The 21,008-nt window shown below is 39.8% G+C and overlaps 1 protein-coding gene across 3 annotated transcripts in view; it reads left to right on the forward strand.

Annotated features, from left to right (window-relative positions):
• slc12a5a (solute carrier family 12 member 5a) overlaps positions 1-21,008 on the forward strand; it is a 315,053-nt gene that overhangs the window by 205,902 nt on the left and 88,143 nt on the right. For all 3 annotated transcript variants that reach the window (XM_041782804.1, XM_041782805.1, XM_041782806.1), the window contains exons 2-3: positions 5,860-5,960; positions 6,519-6,656. In XM_041782804.1, the coding sequence (XP_041638738.1) occupies positions 5,860-5,960; positions 6,519-6,656 (239 nt within the window). The remainder of the gene's footprint in view (positions 1-5,859; positions 5,961-6,518; positions 6,657-21,008) is intronic.

The raw sequence follows: 21,008 nt of genomic DNA on the forward strand, positions 1-21,008 counted from the left end.
TGCTGCATGTCTCAGCATTTTATATTGGCACATTGGATGCACCTGTATAGGACGGAGCCAACCTTTCAGATGAAAACTGGTATTGAGAGTGCATCCTACCTGGTTTTATGGTAGATGAAACTAGCAAGAGGACAGTTTATCAGATCTTGACACTTTTCAAAATCATCCATACACTGGTAGCAGGAAGGACTCACGGAGACCAAGGTCTCTTTTCCAGGGGTGCCCTGCAGGTTGAGAGGCTAAGAAAAATATATATAACACTGTTAAAATGATTGCAGATTGCATTCATAATGCATATCCATAGCAACAGGCTTCTGCTTTAGTCAGTGATAATTGCAAGTACCTTCTAAAGTCCGGTACCACCAAAGAGCTGACACTTAAACTCCCTAGCTTCTAGCTTTGAGGAAACTGGCTGACCAGCACAATGCTGGTGCACTGTGTATGAAAAGCATAGATGTAACTTTAGTACTGGAATAGATTGGCTAGGAAGCCGTTATTCTCTCCCATTTTCACTCACCTTTTTCAGATTCTAGTGTTAAACACAGCTATTATAACCTGCAACATGCTATTCTTAATGATTCTTCCCAATATATTGTGCTGCATCAGACACACAAAAAGCTTGAATTGATAAAAAAAAAAAAAAACATTAAGTGTAAGAAGTAAGAAGTGTTAGTAATAGACCCATAAAGTTTTTTTTTAGGTGTGTTTTCATGCATACATTAGTGCATTCTTCACCCATACATTGTTCATCCCATCTGCCCTGCACTACAGGCCTGATATTATTTGTTTCCAAGTCAAATTGAATTGCTCCAGTTTGTTTTTATTATGATCAGATTATGGCCGTATGGTGTATTGTATTGTTTGTGCTGTGGATTTAATGGTGGTTTTATGTTCCGAGCTTTGGACCAAACAATTTCCCTGCGCAGGATAATAAAGTTAATCTGAATTTGTTTCCGCAGGGGGCATGTAAAACTTTAGTATCATAGATGCATAATATTCGCACATGGTCCAAGGAGGAAAAAAACAAAGAACTACATGATCCAGGTGTTCTGAAACCATCTACAGGACACTTTAACCTTCCCTGCTGGCCGTTGTGTATTTTTAAAGTTGCAGGTCAAATAAAACTGGACCTCTAGCACCAGAAGCTTTTACAATCTGCAGCTAGAGACAGAAGTGTGTCTCCCTCTTGTCTCACCCTCTGTGGGTTCCCATTTCAGGTCCGGCTGCCATGTCTTTGATTGTCACAGAGCGTATCTCTCTCCTTGTCACTATCCACTCTGCTCCCATCTATCTGTGTCTCTCTCCATCCTCTCCTCCATACCCTCATTCTCTTTCTGTCCATCTCTTTGTATTAACATCTCCTCTGCTGGCTTCTTTCATTCCTTTCATGCTCTTTTCGTGCCCTGAATTTTCATGCATGGCGTCCCCGTCGGAGTGGCCCTCATGCTCTGTCTGTGTAGAACAGTGTGCCGGCTGTTAGCGGTGCCCCAACGTCATGGCACATGGCTGCAGCATCCCTGGCTATAAATAACCCGGCCTCATGGTGCTCGGTCCAAGACAGGACAGGGAGCCAGAGGGAGAGCAATCTGCTGTCTCCCTCAAGAGATGCTCGAAGGGGGAAGGTGCAAATATGACTGCTCCCTCCATCCATCTCCACTTTGTAAATAAAATCAGTCTAAATTTAATTATTTTTCCACTGAAGAGCAAACATCAAGTCAGGGTGCCGATCAAGTCAGGCTTAAAAGCTCAAAATAAGAAGGTGTTAAGTATGACAGTCCAACTTTACTCACTTGACTAAATAAATAAGTCAGACTGAATCAATCATGTTTTATTTTTTTGGGCTTTCTGTTGACTCATACTTAAGAATGTGGGAGGTTGCCTATTTTATCCAAATATTTGATTGTCATTATCAACCATCTTCCTCTTTATCCCTGCCATGCTGAATACACAGTTGTTGATATTTAACCTGCTGTCTAGAATGAATCTAATAATATTGGAGATAGAGTTTGTAATCAGCATTCATTAATGGTAGTGAGGAATGCAAGCAAACTTTTGATACCAGAGCTTTTTATGGAATATCCTTCTCTATCATACCATACCATAACATACCATATCATGCCATGCCATGCCATGCCATGCAATAACATACCAAACCATAGGGTACTATGCCATGCCATGCTGTGCCGTGCCATGCCATGTCATGCCATACATGCCATACCATACCATACCATACCATACCATACCATACCATAGGGTACCATGCCATGCCATGCCATACCATACCATACCATACTATACATGCCATACCGTAGGATTCCATGGGATACCATGACATGGAGTACTAATCCACAGGACACTATTGGATATCATAGAATACCATAAAATAGGATATCATAGGATGTCATACCATATGATACCATAGAATGTAGAAGAATATCATCTAGTACCACAACACACGATAGAATACCATACCATTGGATGCAACAGGATAATATTGGATACCCTAGGATACTATGCAATACCATAGGATTTAATAGGATGCTTTGTGACACTACACCAAATGATACTATAGGATGCCCTCTGTTGCCATACCGAAGGATACTATTAGATCACACAGGATGTCGTGGGATACTGTAGGATACAATACCATAGGATATCATAAGATACCACACCATAGAAATGTACAGGATACCAAAGGATATCTTACCAAAGGATACTATGGGATGCCATAGGATACCTAACAAAAGGATACCATTAGATATCGTAGGATGGTATGGGATACCGTAGGCTTCAGTACCGTAGGATACCATTGAATTCTACAGGACACCATAAGATTCAATACAATACGATTCCATACCATTTGTTACACAAGATACCATACCATACCATACCATACCATACCATACCATGCAGTATGATACCAATCACAAACACGCAACATGCCACAATACAGTACAACAAACATGATATACAACATGGTGCAAAAGAGCACAATAAGATAATATGCAATACAGCAAATCTGTTAAGATGCATTATGACATAATTGGATATGATATAAGATACAATATAATACCATACACCACTAAGTTATACAGTAAAATACAATTCATTTCCCATTATAACTATTATTGGTAACTCTTTAGGGTTAAAAAATATAAATGAATTATGAATCCTGAGTTGATGCGTGAGTTCCTGATGAAAATACCTGTAATGCTTGAGTATTAGTAGTATGTCTTGCTTGACTTCATGCAAGAGATCATCATGAGTTACTAATGATTTTATGTCTTTATAACTTAGATGCATTTAAAGGGAAAAGACAAACAACTGACAGTACTGCTAAATTCCAAGTGTTATCATACTTTGTTATTATTAATGTCCCTTCAGCTGCAGATTTACCTTCAAAGACATCCTGCACATCATTAATAACTCCATCCACTGTAAAAAGGCATTAAAACCCAAAAATTGATACACAAACGGTGATGATCCTTGCACTTCAGTTCAAAGCTTAAAGTTCAACTATTATTGCTTTAACAGTCCCCTACTGTCTATTCTTTCCACATCAGTCAGGTGTATTTTCACCAGTCATTAAAAGAAAAGATCAATTACAGTGTTTGTAGCTCCTTTTCCTCCATGTAAGTGTAATTATAGCTTTACTATTTGTTCTTACCTTCCTGAGGGTGAAACCTTGTAACAGCTGGACCCTCCATGTACCCACAGAGGCTCCACAGGTATCTAATGAAAAGACACAATCACGCTGATGTAATTCTAGCAGTAGCACAGGCAACAATATGTTCTATCTTGGCAAAGTGTGATAAAACAAGCACCTGCAGTTCTAACCTGTTAGAAGCAACTTAAAGTAAAAACATTTAAAACTTCGAACCTCCAGCTAATTAAGCTGGAACTAATTGTAACCACTACTCAAGACCTCCTATTGGTATGTCAGCAGTAATTAGTTTGTTTGCTTGAGGGCTCATTTTGCCTTCACCAAGAAGGCATTTTCCTGTGTAGTTAGTTTTTTAGGTAAATTACAAGAAAACTCTTCGCTTTATTATCTTTTTGGGGATGCGAAGCATGAATTGGGCAAGAAATGGATAAATCTGGGACTGGCTCTGACTCGGCAACAATCATGAAACCACCTCACAAACCAGGAAAACTTCTTCCTTCTAAATGTACAATATAATTATTGGATTTAATTACAAGCTACCATGATGATTATGTAACCTCACATCTCACAATGAAAATGGCACTAAGACACAATTAGAACTTTAGAAAAATATATTTAAATATCCTCAAATTAAGTATCTGCCGGATGGCTGGAGGGATGAAAGAAGACATTTATGATGATTCTTGTGCTTATGTTCAATGACACAAATCTAATCTAATCTATAAATGTACACGAGTAGATCAAAAACTGTACTAGAGTCTAATTCCCATTGCAATTTTAATGTGAGATTTCTACCACCAATGACATTTTACCTTCACTATGAATGTCTGAGGTTTAACAGGGGATGAGGTGATCCTCCTCCGTGCCGACTTTGGAGGTCATAACCTAGGCTTTCCAGAGGTGAGAACAGGATTGGAGGAGCCAGCGGGGAGTGCAACACTGTGTATGTGTGACTGTGTAGTCCTGGCCATGCCATGCTCTATTGCGCTTCCACAACATGTGAATGTGAATGTGAATCAACAGATAGGGGTGCCAAATCTCATGCAAAGTCAGATATCTTTATATTGTTTGTCCTTGCTTTGAGTGCCCTAAAAGGCCTTCCAAGGGTCTCATGATTAAAACATTTTTGTACTGAATTTCACAAATCACATCTCGGAATGTGGAATATTTATCATATGTATAGATAATAACCCTCTGCGTTGCTACATACCTCTTTTATCTGGACAGATATGGGGGTTGCACTAGAAGATTTACATATAATATGTGCTAGTAGGGCTGGTCTTTGCCACTGTTTTGTATCTTTCTAGCTATGAAATAGATTCTGAATTATCTGCAAGGTGAGCTTATTCTCTGATGTCATCTATTTGACTCTTGTGGTCAGTTTTGTTTCTTATCTTCATTGAATTATCGACACTCAAAACAGATCTGATTGAGTTTATAAGGGAAGCCCAAGAAGGACAAACAAGAACTGACATTTTTTATCTTCTAATTTCTCTGCCCATGGTTTAAGTGGAGTAGGAACTCTGGGAAATGCATCGACCATCATCTGATGCTGTTTGTAATCTGTTTTGAAACCTCTATTGGAAATCAATGCACTTGTCAAAGATCTGGTAGAATAACCAATCGATGGTTCTTCTAAGAGCTCAGCCTTCCAATCCTGTTTGTCTTTTAAGGATCTGTTTGTGTTGGAGCTCTGCCGTGTGCTTTTCCACTGTGAACTTGTAGGCAGACGCTGCTCTGTGGAGTCATGATGCCTACAGCCAACTGTCACCTTCGTAACATCACACTGCCTCTACCAATGAGTGTTTGCAGGACTGTGAAAAAGTGTTTCTTATTATGTTTTCTCTATAAGCACAGAAACTTGTGATGTTTGTCAGTTTAGGGCAAAACTGATTGAGATGTTCCAGTTTGTGTTCCTCCTGTGGCCATATGGAAAATATAGCTCTGCACATATTGTGAATGCACACTCCATTAGTTGCGGTTCTGTTTCTCTGCCTTCCTGACTGTGGGCGATGTGTAGAGATGACAAACTCTCCTCCTTCTCTGGCAAACCTTCTCATGTTGGAGATTTTTAATTTCTGCTTGTTTGGTTGAACAATAAATCAATGGACAAACAGTAATACACGCAAACAATCTCATGCCTGTTTTCTGCATTATGCTTCATGTCTAAATGTGTGTTTTTTTGTGTTTTCCAGCTGACAGTAACCCCAAGGAGAGCAGCCCCTTCATTAACAGCAGTGATGCTGCTGCAGAGAAGAGCCAGCAGTACGACGGCAAGAACATGGCCTTGTTTGAGGTACGGTCCAGTATTTTACTTACACACACACACACACATTCAGTTGTTGGCATTCACAGTCAGGCATGATCATAAGAAGTAGGATACTCTCTTCCTCATGTTTCAGTGATTGAATTGGGGCTGTGACATCGATTAATGAGGGTAATTACTGTGTGAAGGGCATGTGGGAACTTCAGGTTACAGCAAAAAAACCTTACACTGCCAAAGGAAGGGACTCAGACGAGGCAATTTGCCACAGCTCTGCACAACTGTATTTACACTGCACTCTCAGTGGGATTTCTAAACTAAACAAGAAATGGAAAACAAAATTGGAAAATGAAAAAATTTGCTGTGTAAGCACTTTCTTTGTTGCCAGTTGGGTCTGCAATGAGAGAAGATGTATAGCTAAGAGCAGATTAAAGGAGCAGGGTAACTTACTGTGATCGAAAGAAACTCTTGCCAAGTAATGTCATGGCACCGTAGCTACGCTACAAGAAGGGTCTTTAAAGTATTGAATTCTCTTTAATCTGATGAAAAATACCAACTCCTGCCTTCCTCTTTGTGATTGTGTGCATGCAGGAGGAGATGGACACCAGCCCCATGGTGTCGTCTCTCCTCAGCAGCCTGGCCAACTACTCCAACCTGCCCCAAGGAAGCAAGGAGCACGAGGAGGCTGAGAACAACGAGGCCGAGTCGTCACGTAAGAAACCTGTCAAGGTATGTGACCTAATCCATACTAGGATATGTACACAGGTTTCTGAGCATGCAACAGAGCATGCTTACATGTATGCAGCACATTGGAAGCATTAATACAGTGGGGAGTTTAACTCACTTTATACTATAGGGGTCATGGACTTGGTATGAAGATGGATGGAGGTGTAGCTGCCTGGGAGTGAAGCCAAAATATTTAGAGCTCTCCCTGCAGACTGCATCCAGAATAGATGATAAACCCCACCTCCTTGGTACTAACAGATGGCACATGGCTCAAACTAGAGAGTTAATATAATATTCACACAAACCCAGATGAGTTATAATCATGTTGATTTATATCCCAAGTAATCATCTTTCTGAGTAGTTTTATTTTAATCAGTTATATGATATAAAAAACGAACAGCCTTCATGTTTGAATCCACTGCTCTGCTGACAAATATGGCTCCTTGTAGTGTTCTCAACCACAATAGAAGAGTAACGGAGGTAGAGGAAAACTAACATTTAGTAATATGAAATGCCATGTGGAATATAAGGTAGCAGGCTGATTTTATCTGTCATTACTGATTAAAATATGACATGGTAATTAAAGGTTTTGTGTTAAACAGTGGATTATCTTAGTTAATGTAATCAAAAATTAGTCATTTTGAACCAAAGATTAGATTTAAAAATGGAGTGGCAGCTGTTAAATTGAGCTTGCAGGAGTATTCAGTTAGAAATTAAATAATCAGCTATACCAAAAATCAAATTTACCCTGAACTTTTTTAGATTTTTACTTTGCATTTCCCCGGTAGCTTCCTCAGGTTTGCCAAGCCTAATCACTTGGGCAAAAGCAGGTGTGTTAAATACATGATGTGATCATTCACCACTGTCGTTGAGTGCAGGGCTTTCCACAAGAATTTGGAGGTTTTTTGTGGGAATTTGTGCCCATTCATTTTGTAGAGCATTTATGAGGTCAGGCACTGATGTTTGACGAGAAGGCTCACAATCTCCGTTCCAGTTCATCCCAAAGGTGCTTGATGAGCTCCATGCAGACAAGTGAAGTTCTACACCGAACTCATTAAACCATGTCTTTACAGTGTTTACTTTGTGCACTGGGCTCAGCCATGAAAAGGGCCTTCCCCAAACCGTCACCACATCGCATTTTCCAAAATGTCTTGGTATGTTAAAGCATTAAGATTGATCTCCTACCCCAAACCCTTAAAAACAACCCCATTACACTCCTCCACCAAACTTCACAGTTGGCACAATGAAGTCAGGCAGGTAACGTTCTCCTGTCATCTGCCAAACCCAGATTTATCCATCTGACTGCCAAACAGAGAAGTGTGATTTGTCACTCATCTGAACACATTTCCACTGCTGCACAGTCCAGTGGGTCTTTACAACACTCCATCAGACGCTTGGTATTGGACTTGGTGATGTGAAGCTCACATGAAGCTGCTTGGCCATGGAAACCAATTCTATGAGCCTCCTGCTGCACAGTTTTTGCACCTACCAGTGCCAGTGGAAGTTCCAAACTCTTCAGCTATGGAATCAGTGGAGCGTTGTTGACTTATACACACACCATGTGCCTTGGCAGTCATTTATATGGTCTTCTGCTTCATGGCTGATCTGCTGTCATTCCTAAATGCTCCCACTTTCAAATATCTCATACAGTTGTCTGTGGAATATCCAGCAGTGATTAACCTCCTGAGACCCTGCATGCGCATATGAGGACAAGTTCACATTTTAAAAATTGGAATAAATTCCACTATTAGATTTTTTGCCATGATTTGCTTGGGATGTCTGCAGAATTCCCTTTCTTTTTTTTAGGAATTTTCTAGGGGGCTGCTTTGAATTATTTTGATTTTTGGTACTTTCAGGAGAATTTGGGGAATTTATTTACAAAGTTTTGGGAATTTGAATGAAAATTTCGGTAAGAAATTTCCTTTCAAATTTACCTGCATTTTCCTGAAATTTATTTAGAGACTTTGTAAGGATGTTTGGGAGACTTTTGGGGATTTTTTTCCATGGAACTTAAATAGAATTTGTTTGTAAATTTCTGTGACTTTGCTTTGAAATTTTAGGTGGAATTTGCTTTGGAGTTTGGGGGAATTTGCCATAAATACTCAGAATTTTTCTTGGGGGGTTATTAGAAATGTTTTACTTTTTTGGTAATTTTAGGAGAATTTTCAAAGTTTGGGCAATTTGATTGGAAATTTGGGCAGTGAATTTCCTTGTAAATTTTCCTGAAATTTCATGAAATTTTTAGAGACTTTTTTGTATCACAAATATTATAAATGGAGACTTCATGGCTAGGTACTTGATTTTATACACCGGTGGCAATGGATTGAAACACCTGCATTCAGTAATTACCAGGTGTGGCCAAATACTTTTGTCCATTTAGTGAATCTAGATCTTGATTATCTGTGATGGAATGTGTTAAACTCGCCTGCATATCCTCATGCAATTATACTGGTTTAACCCCACAGTAAAGTTATTTTCTGTGTTTGGCAGGTTATATCTTTTCTATTTGCTATGAAATTATGTTAATCATTCAAATCATAAAAGTTATTTTAAAATGAATCAAGATAGGATTTTTTTTATTCAAACACTTTTATTGAAATAAATCTCCAGGGGAAAATGATTGTTTTTGTGCACACTAAAGCAAATCATCTGAGGCAAACTGGCATTTCCCCACAGATTTTTTCCCCTTTTCCACCTAAACTATACTCTAAATTGTGCTTCCATCAGGAGGACCTTATTAACTGTAAACCACAGTCCTCTTTGGTTTTATAACTGCAAGAACAACCTGTCTTTGATGCATCAGGATGTAAAGCTGGATAAAAGATGATATAATCCATATTCCTACTGAAAATCAATAAATACTGCAGATGATTATGTGACGAGAGCGCTGCAGTAAACAAGAAAACAGTAATGATTTTTTGGGGTCATCGTGCATAATAACTCCTATAATTCATTATAATGCTGCTGAGGTGTTTGTGATCTTTTTATAAACACGTTAATATAATTAAAAAGGTGCTTAAAGGCTGCGTGCTGTTGTCAGATCTAAATGCTGCAGAGGCGTACTCATGCTGCTGCAGCTCCACTTTGACACAGCACAGATTTATGACTACAATAAAAATAATAATGTTACAGTGATGTCTGCAGAAAAGAGGCTTTTAGTATGAAAAATGATGCCTTCTGAAGCAAATCAGCCGCATCAGTGTGATGCAGTCTGCAAAGACAAATCACTTTCCTGTAGATTTACACCGGACGACTAGTTCACCTGAAGAACAGTTGTTGAGCTTGTTGCTAAGGCTCGGTCATTAATGTTTCTAAATATAGACTCCTACTTTCTGTCAGATTACATCATGACTCCCTACATGCAGAGTTTTTGATTGTTTTGTTAACACACTCACTGGAGAGAAAGAAACACTCCACCAGTTTCTGAGTCTGTCAATCATCCTCTGTTGATATTATAAATCCCCTGTTCATGTTACTGGATTGCATCTTAAATGCCACTCACTAATGAGTTCCTTCCACATCATCCTCTGGTATTCTCTGCTGCTGGGTGTTGAGATGCCAGCAGGAAGGAGTTTATTTTTCAGGCTCTCTTCGTCAGCTCTTGATCGACAGACAGGCAGCTACATTATTAATCCTGTGGGGAAATGGTGGTTTTAGCAGAAAGGCGAGATGTGACATTGCAAAAGCAGAAATGAGAAGAGACGCCGATAATGATGACGATAATGTGAGTAATGAAAGAAGTTCTCCTGAGTGAGTGTGACAGGCTGCTAGGAAATGGACTGATTCTCATCAGAACATATTTTAGTCTGACTTTGAAAACACTCTCACAGCAGACTGAGACCATGTGAGGTAAAACACAGTTGAGACATTTGATTGGCTGCAGCAGAAACAGGATGACAGCTTCTCTATGACCTCGCCTTTTTCACTCAGACAGGTTTGGTGTTTTTGTCTCACCTTGAAGCAAATCAATGATCCTAGACGCCTGTGTACCTATCTGTAATGTTGGCTCATCCCACTGTGAAACCAGACTGGTCCTGTTGTTAAAGACACATCTCACAGGCACAGCAGAACTGAGTTACATGTTTATTTCGGCATGTATCTTTCCTCTTTAAAGGATAATCCCTCCAAAAATAAGAGCAAGCAGTCTGTTGCCGAGCAAAACTGTTGAATCATAGTTATTTTATATGTTGCTTGCTCCCTTTGTAATTTGCTCAAAGCAACAGATTAATCATCCACATTCTTTCTAGAATCAAAGCAGGCAAAGTTCTTAAAAAATCTGCTTAATTACAATGATTGCTATTAAATTATCCAAGCAGCCTGCAAGTTATGCAGCATAAAGCCTCAAAGCACAGTGCACCATTTTTGTCCAATTGCCCTGTTTCTACTTGACTTTCTGTTGCTTACACTGACAAAGATGAGGAACATAAGACAGGGAGATGACAAGGTACCAGGAGTGTCTGACAGGAATATTGTTTGATGATCTCTCACTTTTCTCACTCCATCAGTTCTTTGCAGGTGCACGCTGCAGCGGTGCTGTTTAGGACAACACCAAGTGTTCAAAATATGAAAATAATCGCCTCCCAGCTCTCACAGCTAATCCCTGCTTGCATTAAAGCTGATGCACTACGCTGCTGCTGGCAGCTCCTCCTCCACCCTAGCTTCCTCCTTTATAGCATAAAGCTTGTTGCACCCTCATAATGAGATTCATGCTACTATGTATTAATTGCTTTTGAACTAATTTCATTGTATTCAGTACAGATTGTCGTTAATGCATCTATCAATATTGGGGTTTCTAGCTATGCACTCCCTGAAAAGTCAAAGCATGCTGCTTGACTAATCTAGGGAGCATCTTTTGAGCAGAGCCTTCTCCACCAGGTAAAACCATATATTCATTTTGCAATAAAATAGTCAAATGTATAACAAGAGTGTTCCTGACTGAACATTTTTAGGCTGCTTTTGTGTTCCGAAAATAGTGAAATGTTCAGGCAAAAAAGAATGTTTTGAAGAGGTCATGGAGAAACGGCAGCAGGCAGAAATGTAAAAAAGCCTCCATCTAAAGCCTGGACAAACTGTGTCAAACAACTCTTGTGTATGGTCGGTTTTCACAAAGCTGTCTGGTTTTTTTCGGTGCAATCTGGTATGTTTTAGCACATTAAACTCTGATCTTGCCCGTGTTTCCTCAGCTGATGTCTGTCCAGCCTCTCTTGTTGTGACGAGAAATCTGTGCCTTTTAAGAGATGTGGATCATTGGGCTCAGCTCAGTAGAGCTGGTTCTTTGCTCTGCTCCCAAATGGCTCTTCATTTGGTAACAGTCTGGCTTTTTAATTGTAGAATAAATTACAACAAAGGAAGAAGGAAAGGAAACTGGCACTCGAACAGGAGCTAGCTAAAGAACAGTAGTCCACATAAAAGAGCCATTTTGTAGAGAAGGCTCATTCACAACAGCACATCATTACTTGGTTTCTTACCCCACAAGGTTCATCCGGTTAATAGTATATCGCCATTTCAATTAAAAGCATGTTTGTGACGAAATAAGGAGTTTTTTTTAATAACCTAAAGGGCCTCAGCTAGCCTCTTAGCTCAGTGTAAGATGTAAGTTTTTGATTTTGATCGCCTCCATGCCTGATCCAGTAATCCCAGTGTAGGAATCATATTCAATGTATGTAGAGATTTTCTACTTCCTGCCCTCCATCAGGCATTCTCATGTCATCAGGATCATGTGATGGTCAACAACTTACAGAACATGATTGCTAGTTTTTAAAAGTGGATATAGTGATGCATTATAAATATCTATGTTCATGTTTTAAATGATGTGCAAATGCACATCAATAAGAAGTACTGCCTGGTTTCTCCTCTGTAAAACAAAAGCACTAGATGTGATGTATATTTTTTAAAGGGAAAACTTAAATTGGAAGGATGGAGTGTGGAAGTGAGAGTGTCATGTTAAGACACTGCGTTAAACCAGATTTTTTCTGCATTGTTTCAGTTAGCCCCAAATCTTGTGGTCTGTGCACGGTCTTGATTATTGTTATATTTTTCTCAAGGGATTTTATTTTTATTTTGGGCCTTTGTCCCTCAGCGACCAGTCAAAATCAAGAAGGAGCAGGACATCCGATACTAACTTTGGCAAAGGAAAAACCTTCTGACTCATCTTAAAATATCTAAAGATGCCACTAATGAGGTTTAGCACATGGAGCACTTAAAAACAGACCTTGAGATCCCAACAGAGGTTAACTCAATCTGTATCCAACTTGCATATCCTTGGGATTAGGAATGTGGTGAATGTTTTGGATCTGAGATTGTCAGTACTAAAAAAAAAAACACTCTTGATGGAGGCATGCTCTTTGTAGGTGAACAGAACATTTTAATTTTTCATGGAAATAGTTGATTTGTTATGAAATTAACTACTTCTTGGATCTTTGGATCTTTGGCTATTTGGCGACATGGCGCATGAGTGTATAAACTTGTTGAGTAGGCATCTGTACTCCAGACAGAAGTTTCTCACCGACTACTGAGCAGCATAACCTGAGAAGACATTTTGTTAGTTATGACAATGCCATAATTATTCACTGAACTGCAATGAGATTTGTTTTACCCATCATCCTAAGTCTTTTATAGATAAAATGTAAAGCCTGTGATTGCTTGTCCTTCCTTTAATCACTATCATCAAGTTCTATCTCATTAAGTCTAATGGCCACACACTGACATCAACAAATGGCATTCCCATCAGCCTTAGCTGTATAGTCAATTATCAAAGGTTGGAGTGCCAGCATGCTGGACCTGTATGATAAACATGGTAAATATTACACCCATTAAATGTCAGCCTCTTGACATTTAAATTGAGAGCACAGAAGCCTCACTGTATCTCACTGGCTTTAGACTCTTGTTCCTGCTAAGAAATACACAAAGCTATCTCGATGACAAAAGACCAAACAGCACTCACTGATGAAGCCTCATTTGTCAGCTGCATCTGACATGATGAGCCGAAAGCCTCTGGATGACAAAAGTCTGACATAAATCCATTCAAGTGTAAAACATGCTGTTAAAGCACAGTAAAAAATCATTATCATCAAAGGTCAGTTCAGTCAAAGGAGCCAAAAACATTTTCAGACAACATTGTTGACACTCTTGTAGTTGCACTCTGCCAGGCAGGCGCTTTCAGTCTTATTTGCACAGGTTTTTAGATAGCAGCGTCCAGCTCAGTCCAATCCAAATTACTCCTGAAAACATTATCAGCAGGGTTGTCAGTTTGGAAAGAGCAGGAATCCTATTTATAGAGACTGTATCTGCTCTAGGGTGATTTTCACCACTCTCTCCTTTCATGCTCTCTGTCTCTCTTAAGCTATTACAGTGATAAAGGAATGATAAAGCCCAATAAGTAAAAACTGGAACCATCGCCTGGCGGTCACATGCCACCTCAAGGTATACAGTTGCCAGGCAATGAAAGTAAAGTGGTGTCAAGAAGAACCACCAAGTACAGCTGAGTTTGTTTTCAGTTAAAAATAGGGCCGTTGACCTTTACCTTGGGCCTCCAAATTCTTGATTCAGAGTGCAAATTTGTGCAGATTTGGAAGAAAACTCCCTAAAATTTTTTGAGTTATGGTGTTCACAAGCAAAGGATAAGCATGACGCCTACTGACCTTGACTTTGACCTACAAAATCATATTTTAGCCAGTTAGCTCACTTTTGTGGTTGTGTGATTGCCTGAGTGCAGCGCTTATTCAGGGCTAAAATCTTGCAGCTTAAATAGATTGCTGAACTAGGGGGATGTGCCTCATGGGATTTGATTATGATGCATGTCAGGTGTGAATCATTAGGCTCAAGATTGACTGCCTGAACTAGCTTGCAGGCTATACTCCATTAGTTCAGTCAGAGTGGACGTTTTTGCAAAGTTTGAAGAAAATCCCTAAAGATGTCTTTGAGGTATCAAGTTCAAGAGCAAGGGATGAACATGAGCCAAGTGACTTAGGACCTCCAAAACCAAACCCATTCATCCTTTAGTCAGAGTTGACATTTCTGCAAAGTTTGAAAAAAATCCCTCCAAGTAATCTTGAGACATAACTGACAAAAGTGACATAAGGCCCTGTAACTTTGACCATTGGCCTCCAAAATCGAATCACTTCATTCTTGAGTCAGATTGGACATTATTGCAAAGTTTTCAGAAAATGCCTGAAAGATTGAGAAATTCAGATCCTGAGCGACTGATGGAATGCTGCCCAATGACCTTGACCACTGGCCTAAAAATGATGCACTGAATACACTGGCCTTTATTCAGTGCATCATTGTCATAGAGTGCATTTGCTCAAATTTAGAAGAAAATCTCTCAGTGTTCTTATGATATCAGGTCAGAAGTAAGGGATGAACGTGAGGCCCAATGACCTTGACATTTTATCTTTTAGCTGCAAAATCTTATCCTTTTATCTTTGAGTCACAGCGGATGTCTGTGAAAAGTGTGAAGAAAGTACTTCAAAAAGAAACTTACGATACTGCAATCACAAGTAACAGATGAACATGAGGCCCAATTAACTTGACATATAACTTCTAAAATCTAATCTGTTAATCCCTAAATTGCGTAGACATTCTTGCAAACTTCTTGCATCACTCAGTGTTCTTCAGATATTGCATTCTTCAACAAGAGATGAACACCAGGTCAAAAAAGTTCCTCAAAGTCATGTAATGTTAAGCAAGGAATGAACATGTGGCCCACTAAGTTTGACCATTGACCTTCAAAATCAAGCCAGTAAATCCTTAAACCAGAGTGGACATTTGTCCAAAGTTTGAAGAAAGTTCCTCAATGCATTCTTGAGATATTTTGATCACAAGTGATTCTGTAATCTGGGCTGACTGACTTTAGTCTTTTATCTATGAAGTCCACAGTGTGCATTAGTTTAAACTTTTAAAATGATCACTTAGTGTTTAGAGCTACCAGGTCACTAGCAAGGGAATGAACATGATGCCCAATGACTTTGACCTTTTCTCTGCAAAATTATCAACTCATCCTTAAGTCAGAGTGGATTTCGGTTAAAAAAGTTGAAGAATATACTTTGTGTATCTGAAATATTGCTTTCACAAGTAAAGATGAACATGAGGCCCAATGAACTTGACCATAAATCTCCAAAATCAAATAAGTTCATCCCTGATTTAGGGTGGACATTTTTGTAAATTTTGAAGAACATCACTCAGTGTTCTTCGATACTACATTCATCAACATTAGGCCAATGACTTGGACCTCTTCCCCACCATGTCCAAAAAGTAAGCAGTTTCTGTCAGCCCGAGTTGACATTTATGCGAACTTTGAAGGAAGTCCTTGAACAATTGGCCAAATAGGTTCGACCGTTGACCTTTAAAATCAACTCAGTGAATCCTTGAATCAGAGTGCAAACTCAGAAGAAAAAAATAAAGTCCCCTTTAAGTCCCCATGAGATATTGGATTCACAAACAGTTGATGAAAATGAGGCCCAATGACCTTGATCTTTTACAGAGGAAGTCCAGAATTGAACTGGTACACCAATGAGTCATAGCATGTTTTAGTTCAAATTTTGAAGAAAATCCCTCAGTGTTGTTGAGATATCATGAGGCCCCATGACCTTGACCTTGTGTCTTTTACCTGCAAAATCTGATCAGGAAATTTGTGCAAAGTTTAAGGAAAATATCTCAAAGCATGTTTGAGGTATCATCTTCACAAGTAAAGAATGAGCATGAGGCCCAGTGATCTTGACCTCCAAAATCTCATCCGTTTGTCTCTGAGTAAGAGTCAATATTTGCCTGTATTTTGATGAAATCCCTCAGTAATTTTGATGCATCACACTAAGAAAATGAAGATGAGGCCAATGACCTCTACGCTTTCTACATCATACCCAAAATTTAAAGCAGTTTGTCCTTTAGTCAGAATAGACATACTGTATGCACACAGACTGAAGAAGGTCCTTCCAAGTGTTATTGAGATATCTTGTTCAAAGCAAGCGAAGAACATGAGGCCCAATAACTCTGACCTCTAACCTCCAAAATCTAATCAGTTTATTCTTGGGTAAAGTGGACATTTGTGCATAGTTAGAACCAAACCCTCAAATCAATCTTGAGATATTTTGCATTTTACAAGAACGTCATGAATGGTTGAATGAACAAGACAATCTGAAAGAATAATGCCTCTATGCTGTTGCTAGCATTGAGGCATAACAAAGAAAACATCCCAGCCACAGTTTATAAAGATACCCCAAACCCCTCACTGTGAACAGTATTTTCTTGGAACTATTGTCTTCCTGTGGAGCTCTCTCTTCTTGTGAAACAGCAGATTGTAAAATCTGTGGGGACAAACCTTAAATTACGTTTAAAAGCTGCTCTCCATCACGTCTTGATTGTACAAATGTGGAGGCAGCTGCTAAAGATAACAGTAGCATCCTAATGGGAGTTTTTCACTTGGTTGTACTGTCTTCTTGGGATATTTCCCACATTATCCCAGTCCTCCCAGTAGTCCCAGATGTGAGGTGTATTGGCCTGGCTCTCCTCTGTTAAACTAACCCTGGGAGCAGGTCTAATCTCCCCCCTGTCACCCAGACCCCTTCAATACTTTAATTAGTCCGCATGCTACACCAGGCTGCTGCTTCTCCAATCAGCAACCCATTCCACAGGCAATCTCTCCATCGCCATGAGAGCCTTTTCATTAGGGCAGCCTGTGGCGTTTTATCGCTCACACCGCAGCCTCTCTCTCTCTCTTTCTCTCCTTCTCCCTATTGCATTCCCCCTCCATTTCTCGCTCCACTCCCTCTCTCCCGTCCTCACTCTCCATCGCCTTCATCATCATCGGCCCCTTAAGTGAGCGAGCGAGCGAGTGAGCTGTGAGAGTAGAGAGAGCGAAGCAGCAGGCTTTCTTTGTCGCAGTGTGAAAGCCAAGATTAGAGATTTGGCCGGCGTGTGACACGAGGGAGCAGTCTGGAGGTCGCACAGGTTAAGATGGAAACCAGTCGCCGCTAATCTGCCGGTGATTTTCTGAACCCTGACATTTGAAATGCAACATAACGAGTTTATTTTTGGACCATCATCAAACACAGGGCAAATCAAGTGGTTCACATAAGACACTGAAATTACAGCAACATTTAAAGCTGCTTAATTTATTTTTTTCTTGCTGTGGATCAAATGAGCGCTGCTATGTTAGAGAGGATACTTGTCAAGATCCCACTGGGAATCATCACCTTACTCTGCAGTTTCCTTCAGCTCTTTTAAGGTATTTTACTATCTGTCAGCATGTAGTTTAGTTCAGGTATTTTGTCTCAAACTCAACTGTTTTCTGAACTTCCCCTGTATCCAAAAGGAAACCAGACATGGTTGAAAGTTTTGAAGACACCTACCTCTCACCCATGAGGCCTCTACAGTTCTAAACTGAGTGGTCGGCCTGGAATATAAAAATGATACGAACATCTATGGGGCAAAAACTTAGGTCCAGACCACTTTTAAGAAGGAAACTATTCTCATTAGAATCTCTGTGCTGAACATGTGTAACAATAAACAGTAGAGAGGAACATAAGCAACTATATTCTAAATATGATAAAGCTTAAACAGCTAAAAAAGTAAGCGGGGTCTTACTGTAGACCGTACATCTCTGACGGCCACTCTCACAGACCGTTCATATGAGGCACTGTGCATCTCAGAAAGGTAGTGTTGTAATATGCTGGTACTCGCCCAATGACAGCTGGGATAGGCTTTTGACCATATTGTGGTAATACATTTTGCATTATATTTGCATAAGAAGGTCGTTGACTGAATTGATTAACAGTTGCCCATATTGTATCTGTTCATCCATCTATTTTCTTCCGCCTATCTTGGGCCAGGTCACAGTGGCAGCAGGCAAAGCAAGTCAACCCAGAGATCCCTCTCTCCAGCGAAGCTTTACAGCTCCTGCTGGGGGATTCTGAGGAATTCCTGGGCCAGATGGGATATATAATCCCTATGGAGAGATCTGGGTCTACCCCGGGGGTCTCCTCCCAGTTGGATGTGCCTGAAAGACTTCCCAAGAGAGACAACCAGGAGATACTCTAATTCAATGCCTGATCAACCTCAACTGGCTCCTTTTGATGCAGAAGAGCAGCTGCTCTCTGAGCTTCTTTTGGATGTTTGTACTCCTCCCTTTATCTTTTGGAGGAAGTTCCTTTCAGCTGCTTGTAGGTGCCATATCCAAAGCTCATGACCTTAGATGAGGGCTAGAAGTAGATTAACTTTTAAATCAAACCCTGGGCTTTTGGCTCACCACAGTGGGCTGTGATAATGCCTATAATGGATGTGGATGCTGCACCAATCTGCCTGTCAGTCTCACAGTACCATTTTACCCTCACTCAGAACAAGATCCAAAGATACTTCCGCACTTGAGGCAGGGACTCACCCAGAGGGAGCAATCCATCATTGTCCAGCAGAGAACCATGGCCTTGGGCTAGAGGTGCCGACCTTCCTCCTGACTGCTTGTCACTCAGCTGCAAAGCACTCCAACGACTGCTTGAGGTCCCAGCTTGTAGAAGCGAATAGAATAACATCGTCTGCAAAAAAGCAGAGATGAAATTCTGAGGTCTCCAAACTGGAAACCCTCTTCCCCTCAGCTCTGCCTCAAGATCCTGTCCATGACTGTTAGAAACAGAATCAGTGAAAGGGGGCAGTGCTTGCAGAGGCCACTGTGCATGTTGTAACAGTCTGAGGAGGCTAAATGCCCTCCTCAGCTACATGTCTTTGTCTGAGATGCCACCATTTGGCTTGATAATGTTATTTCTAAGATCAGTGGATCACATACGATGAAAAAAAGGAAAGTACAGCATTCTGTTTTAGTGACACAATCAGCTTTCTCATATGTTCAAGATTTCCAAAAATAGGCATCACAACTAAAGAGGATTTTTTCTCATTAGCTTAGTAAGTGGTTCATACTGACACGTTTTTGAAAGTTGGGTCCATCAGCGTTCAGCTTTGTCACCGTACACCGTTTGGTTCCTAAGATCTGACGGACCTGCCAGGTTTATATTCCTAAAGATCAGAGATTTATTTTGGCTGTGAGTCTTTCAGATTTGTAAAGTGAGCAGCCCTTTAAAATCTGTTATGTAACTAAACTGAAGCCACAGAGGAAGATTAAAAAACAGGAGTAATATGTCTTGCTCTCGTCTTTCTTTTTAGAAATATGACAGCAGTGTCCTGAATACAGAGGTGAGCTTTAATGATCTGTGCAGAAAGAAAAGTCAGGGGATGTTTGCAGCAGGGCTCCTTGCTCCTGAAAGACTTAAACCTCCAATCTGTGCCGTTTTAGATGATTAACTTAAAGCTGCCATGTGGAAATGCCAAGCTTTCTTACTCAACCTATAACTTAGGAGATTTCCCTGTTTTCCCAACACACAAAAATACCACAGTTTTAGCTCTATAATAAAGACAAAAGTCAACACATTACAAGCTATAAGCCTCTTGAGTTGTATTAAAGTAATTTTCTAGACGAGCGCCCTTAAAGAGAGTTACATACGCTTACTGTCCCTCCTTTTCTGAGCGTAATGTTCCCTCACATAAATGTTGTTTCCATTTCAGGTGTTTTATGATCCCCGCTCCCAGCTTTGACCTCACATTACCCCTCCTGTGCTCCCTCTGTCTCTCATTAGACCATCGTGAGACCAGGATGCTCGTCAGCATCCTCGTGGAGGACGTACCCTGATTATGTCGACTTATATTATACATTACAACAGGGTGCACATCAGTTCACAACAGAGCTTAGCAAGGATTTAACAGCTCACATATTGTCCATCTCGCCATCTAAAGATACACGGCTTACAAGAGATTTCTCTGTCTACTTTAAAGTGCTGCAAAAAGTCTTTTATTAATCGTCAAATGTTTTCTTTTCTGATTTATGTGTAAAAAAAAAATCCTAGCGATAATATCTTTAGGGTTTTCTTGCCCCCTAGAATAGAAAAGCAGTTTTATATTTATATGTGTTGAATAGAAGCATTATTTAGCTAGAAGAATGGCTAGATCTGTTCATTAATAATAAAAAAGCTTATTTTTATCTATCAGTGCATGGAGAAATGAACAAACAGCTTCCACCTAACTGCACTGAAAAAGGTCATCCCAGGCTGTAACAATGTATATTTATGTATTCATTGTTATTTGGGTTGTCAAGCATAATTTACGTCCCATTTCAAAGGTTAACAAGTTAAATATAAAAAAAGAAACTGAGTTTTAACTATTGAGATACTAAATTCCTTACAATTGATGTTTAATTTGTCCCTAAGCAAATCTTAAACCTCCTATCACAGTCTTTAAATAGTAAAAATGATTAACAGCACACTCACTTTCAATAAACCATATATTTGAACATAACTGAGAGGAGTTTTTTTAATGCAT

The sequence above is a fragment of the Cheilinus undulatus genome, linkage group 3, assembly GCF_018320785.1.
Source record: "Cheilinus undulatus linkage group 3, ASM1832078v1, whole genome shotgun sequence".
Lineage (NCBI taxonomy): Eukaryota > Metazoa > Chordata > Actinopteri > Labriformes > Labridae > Cheilinus > Cheilinus undulatus.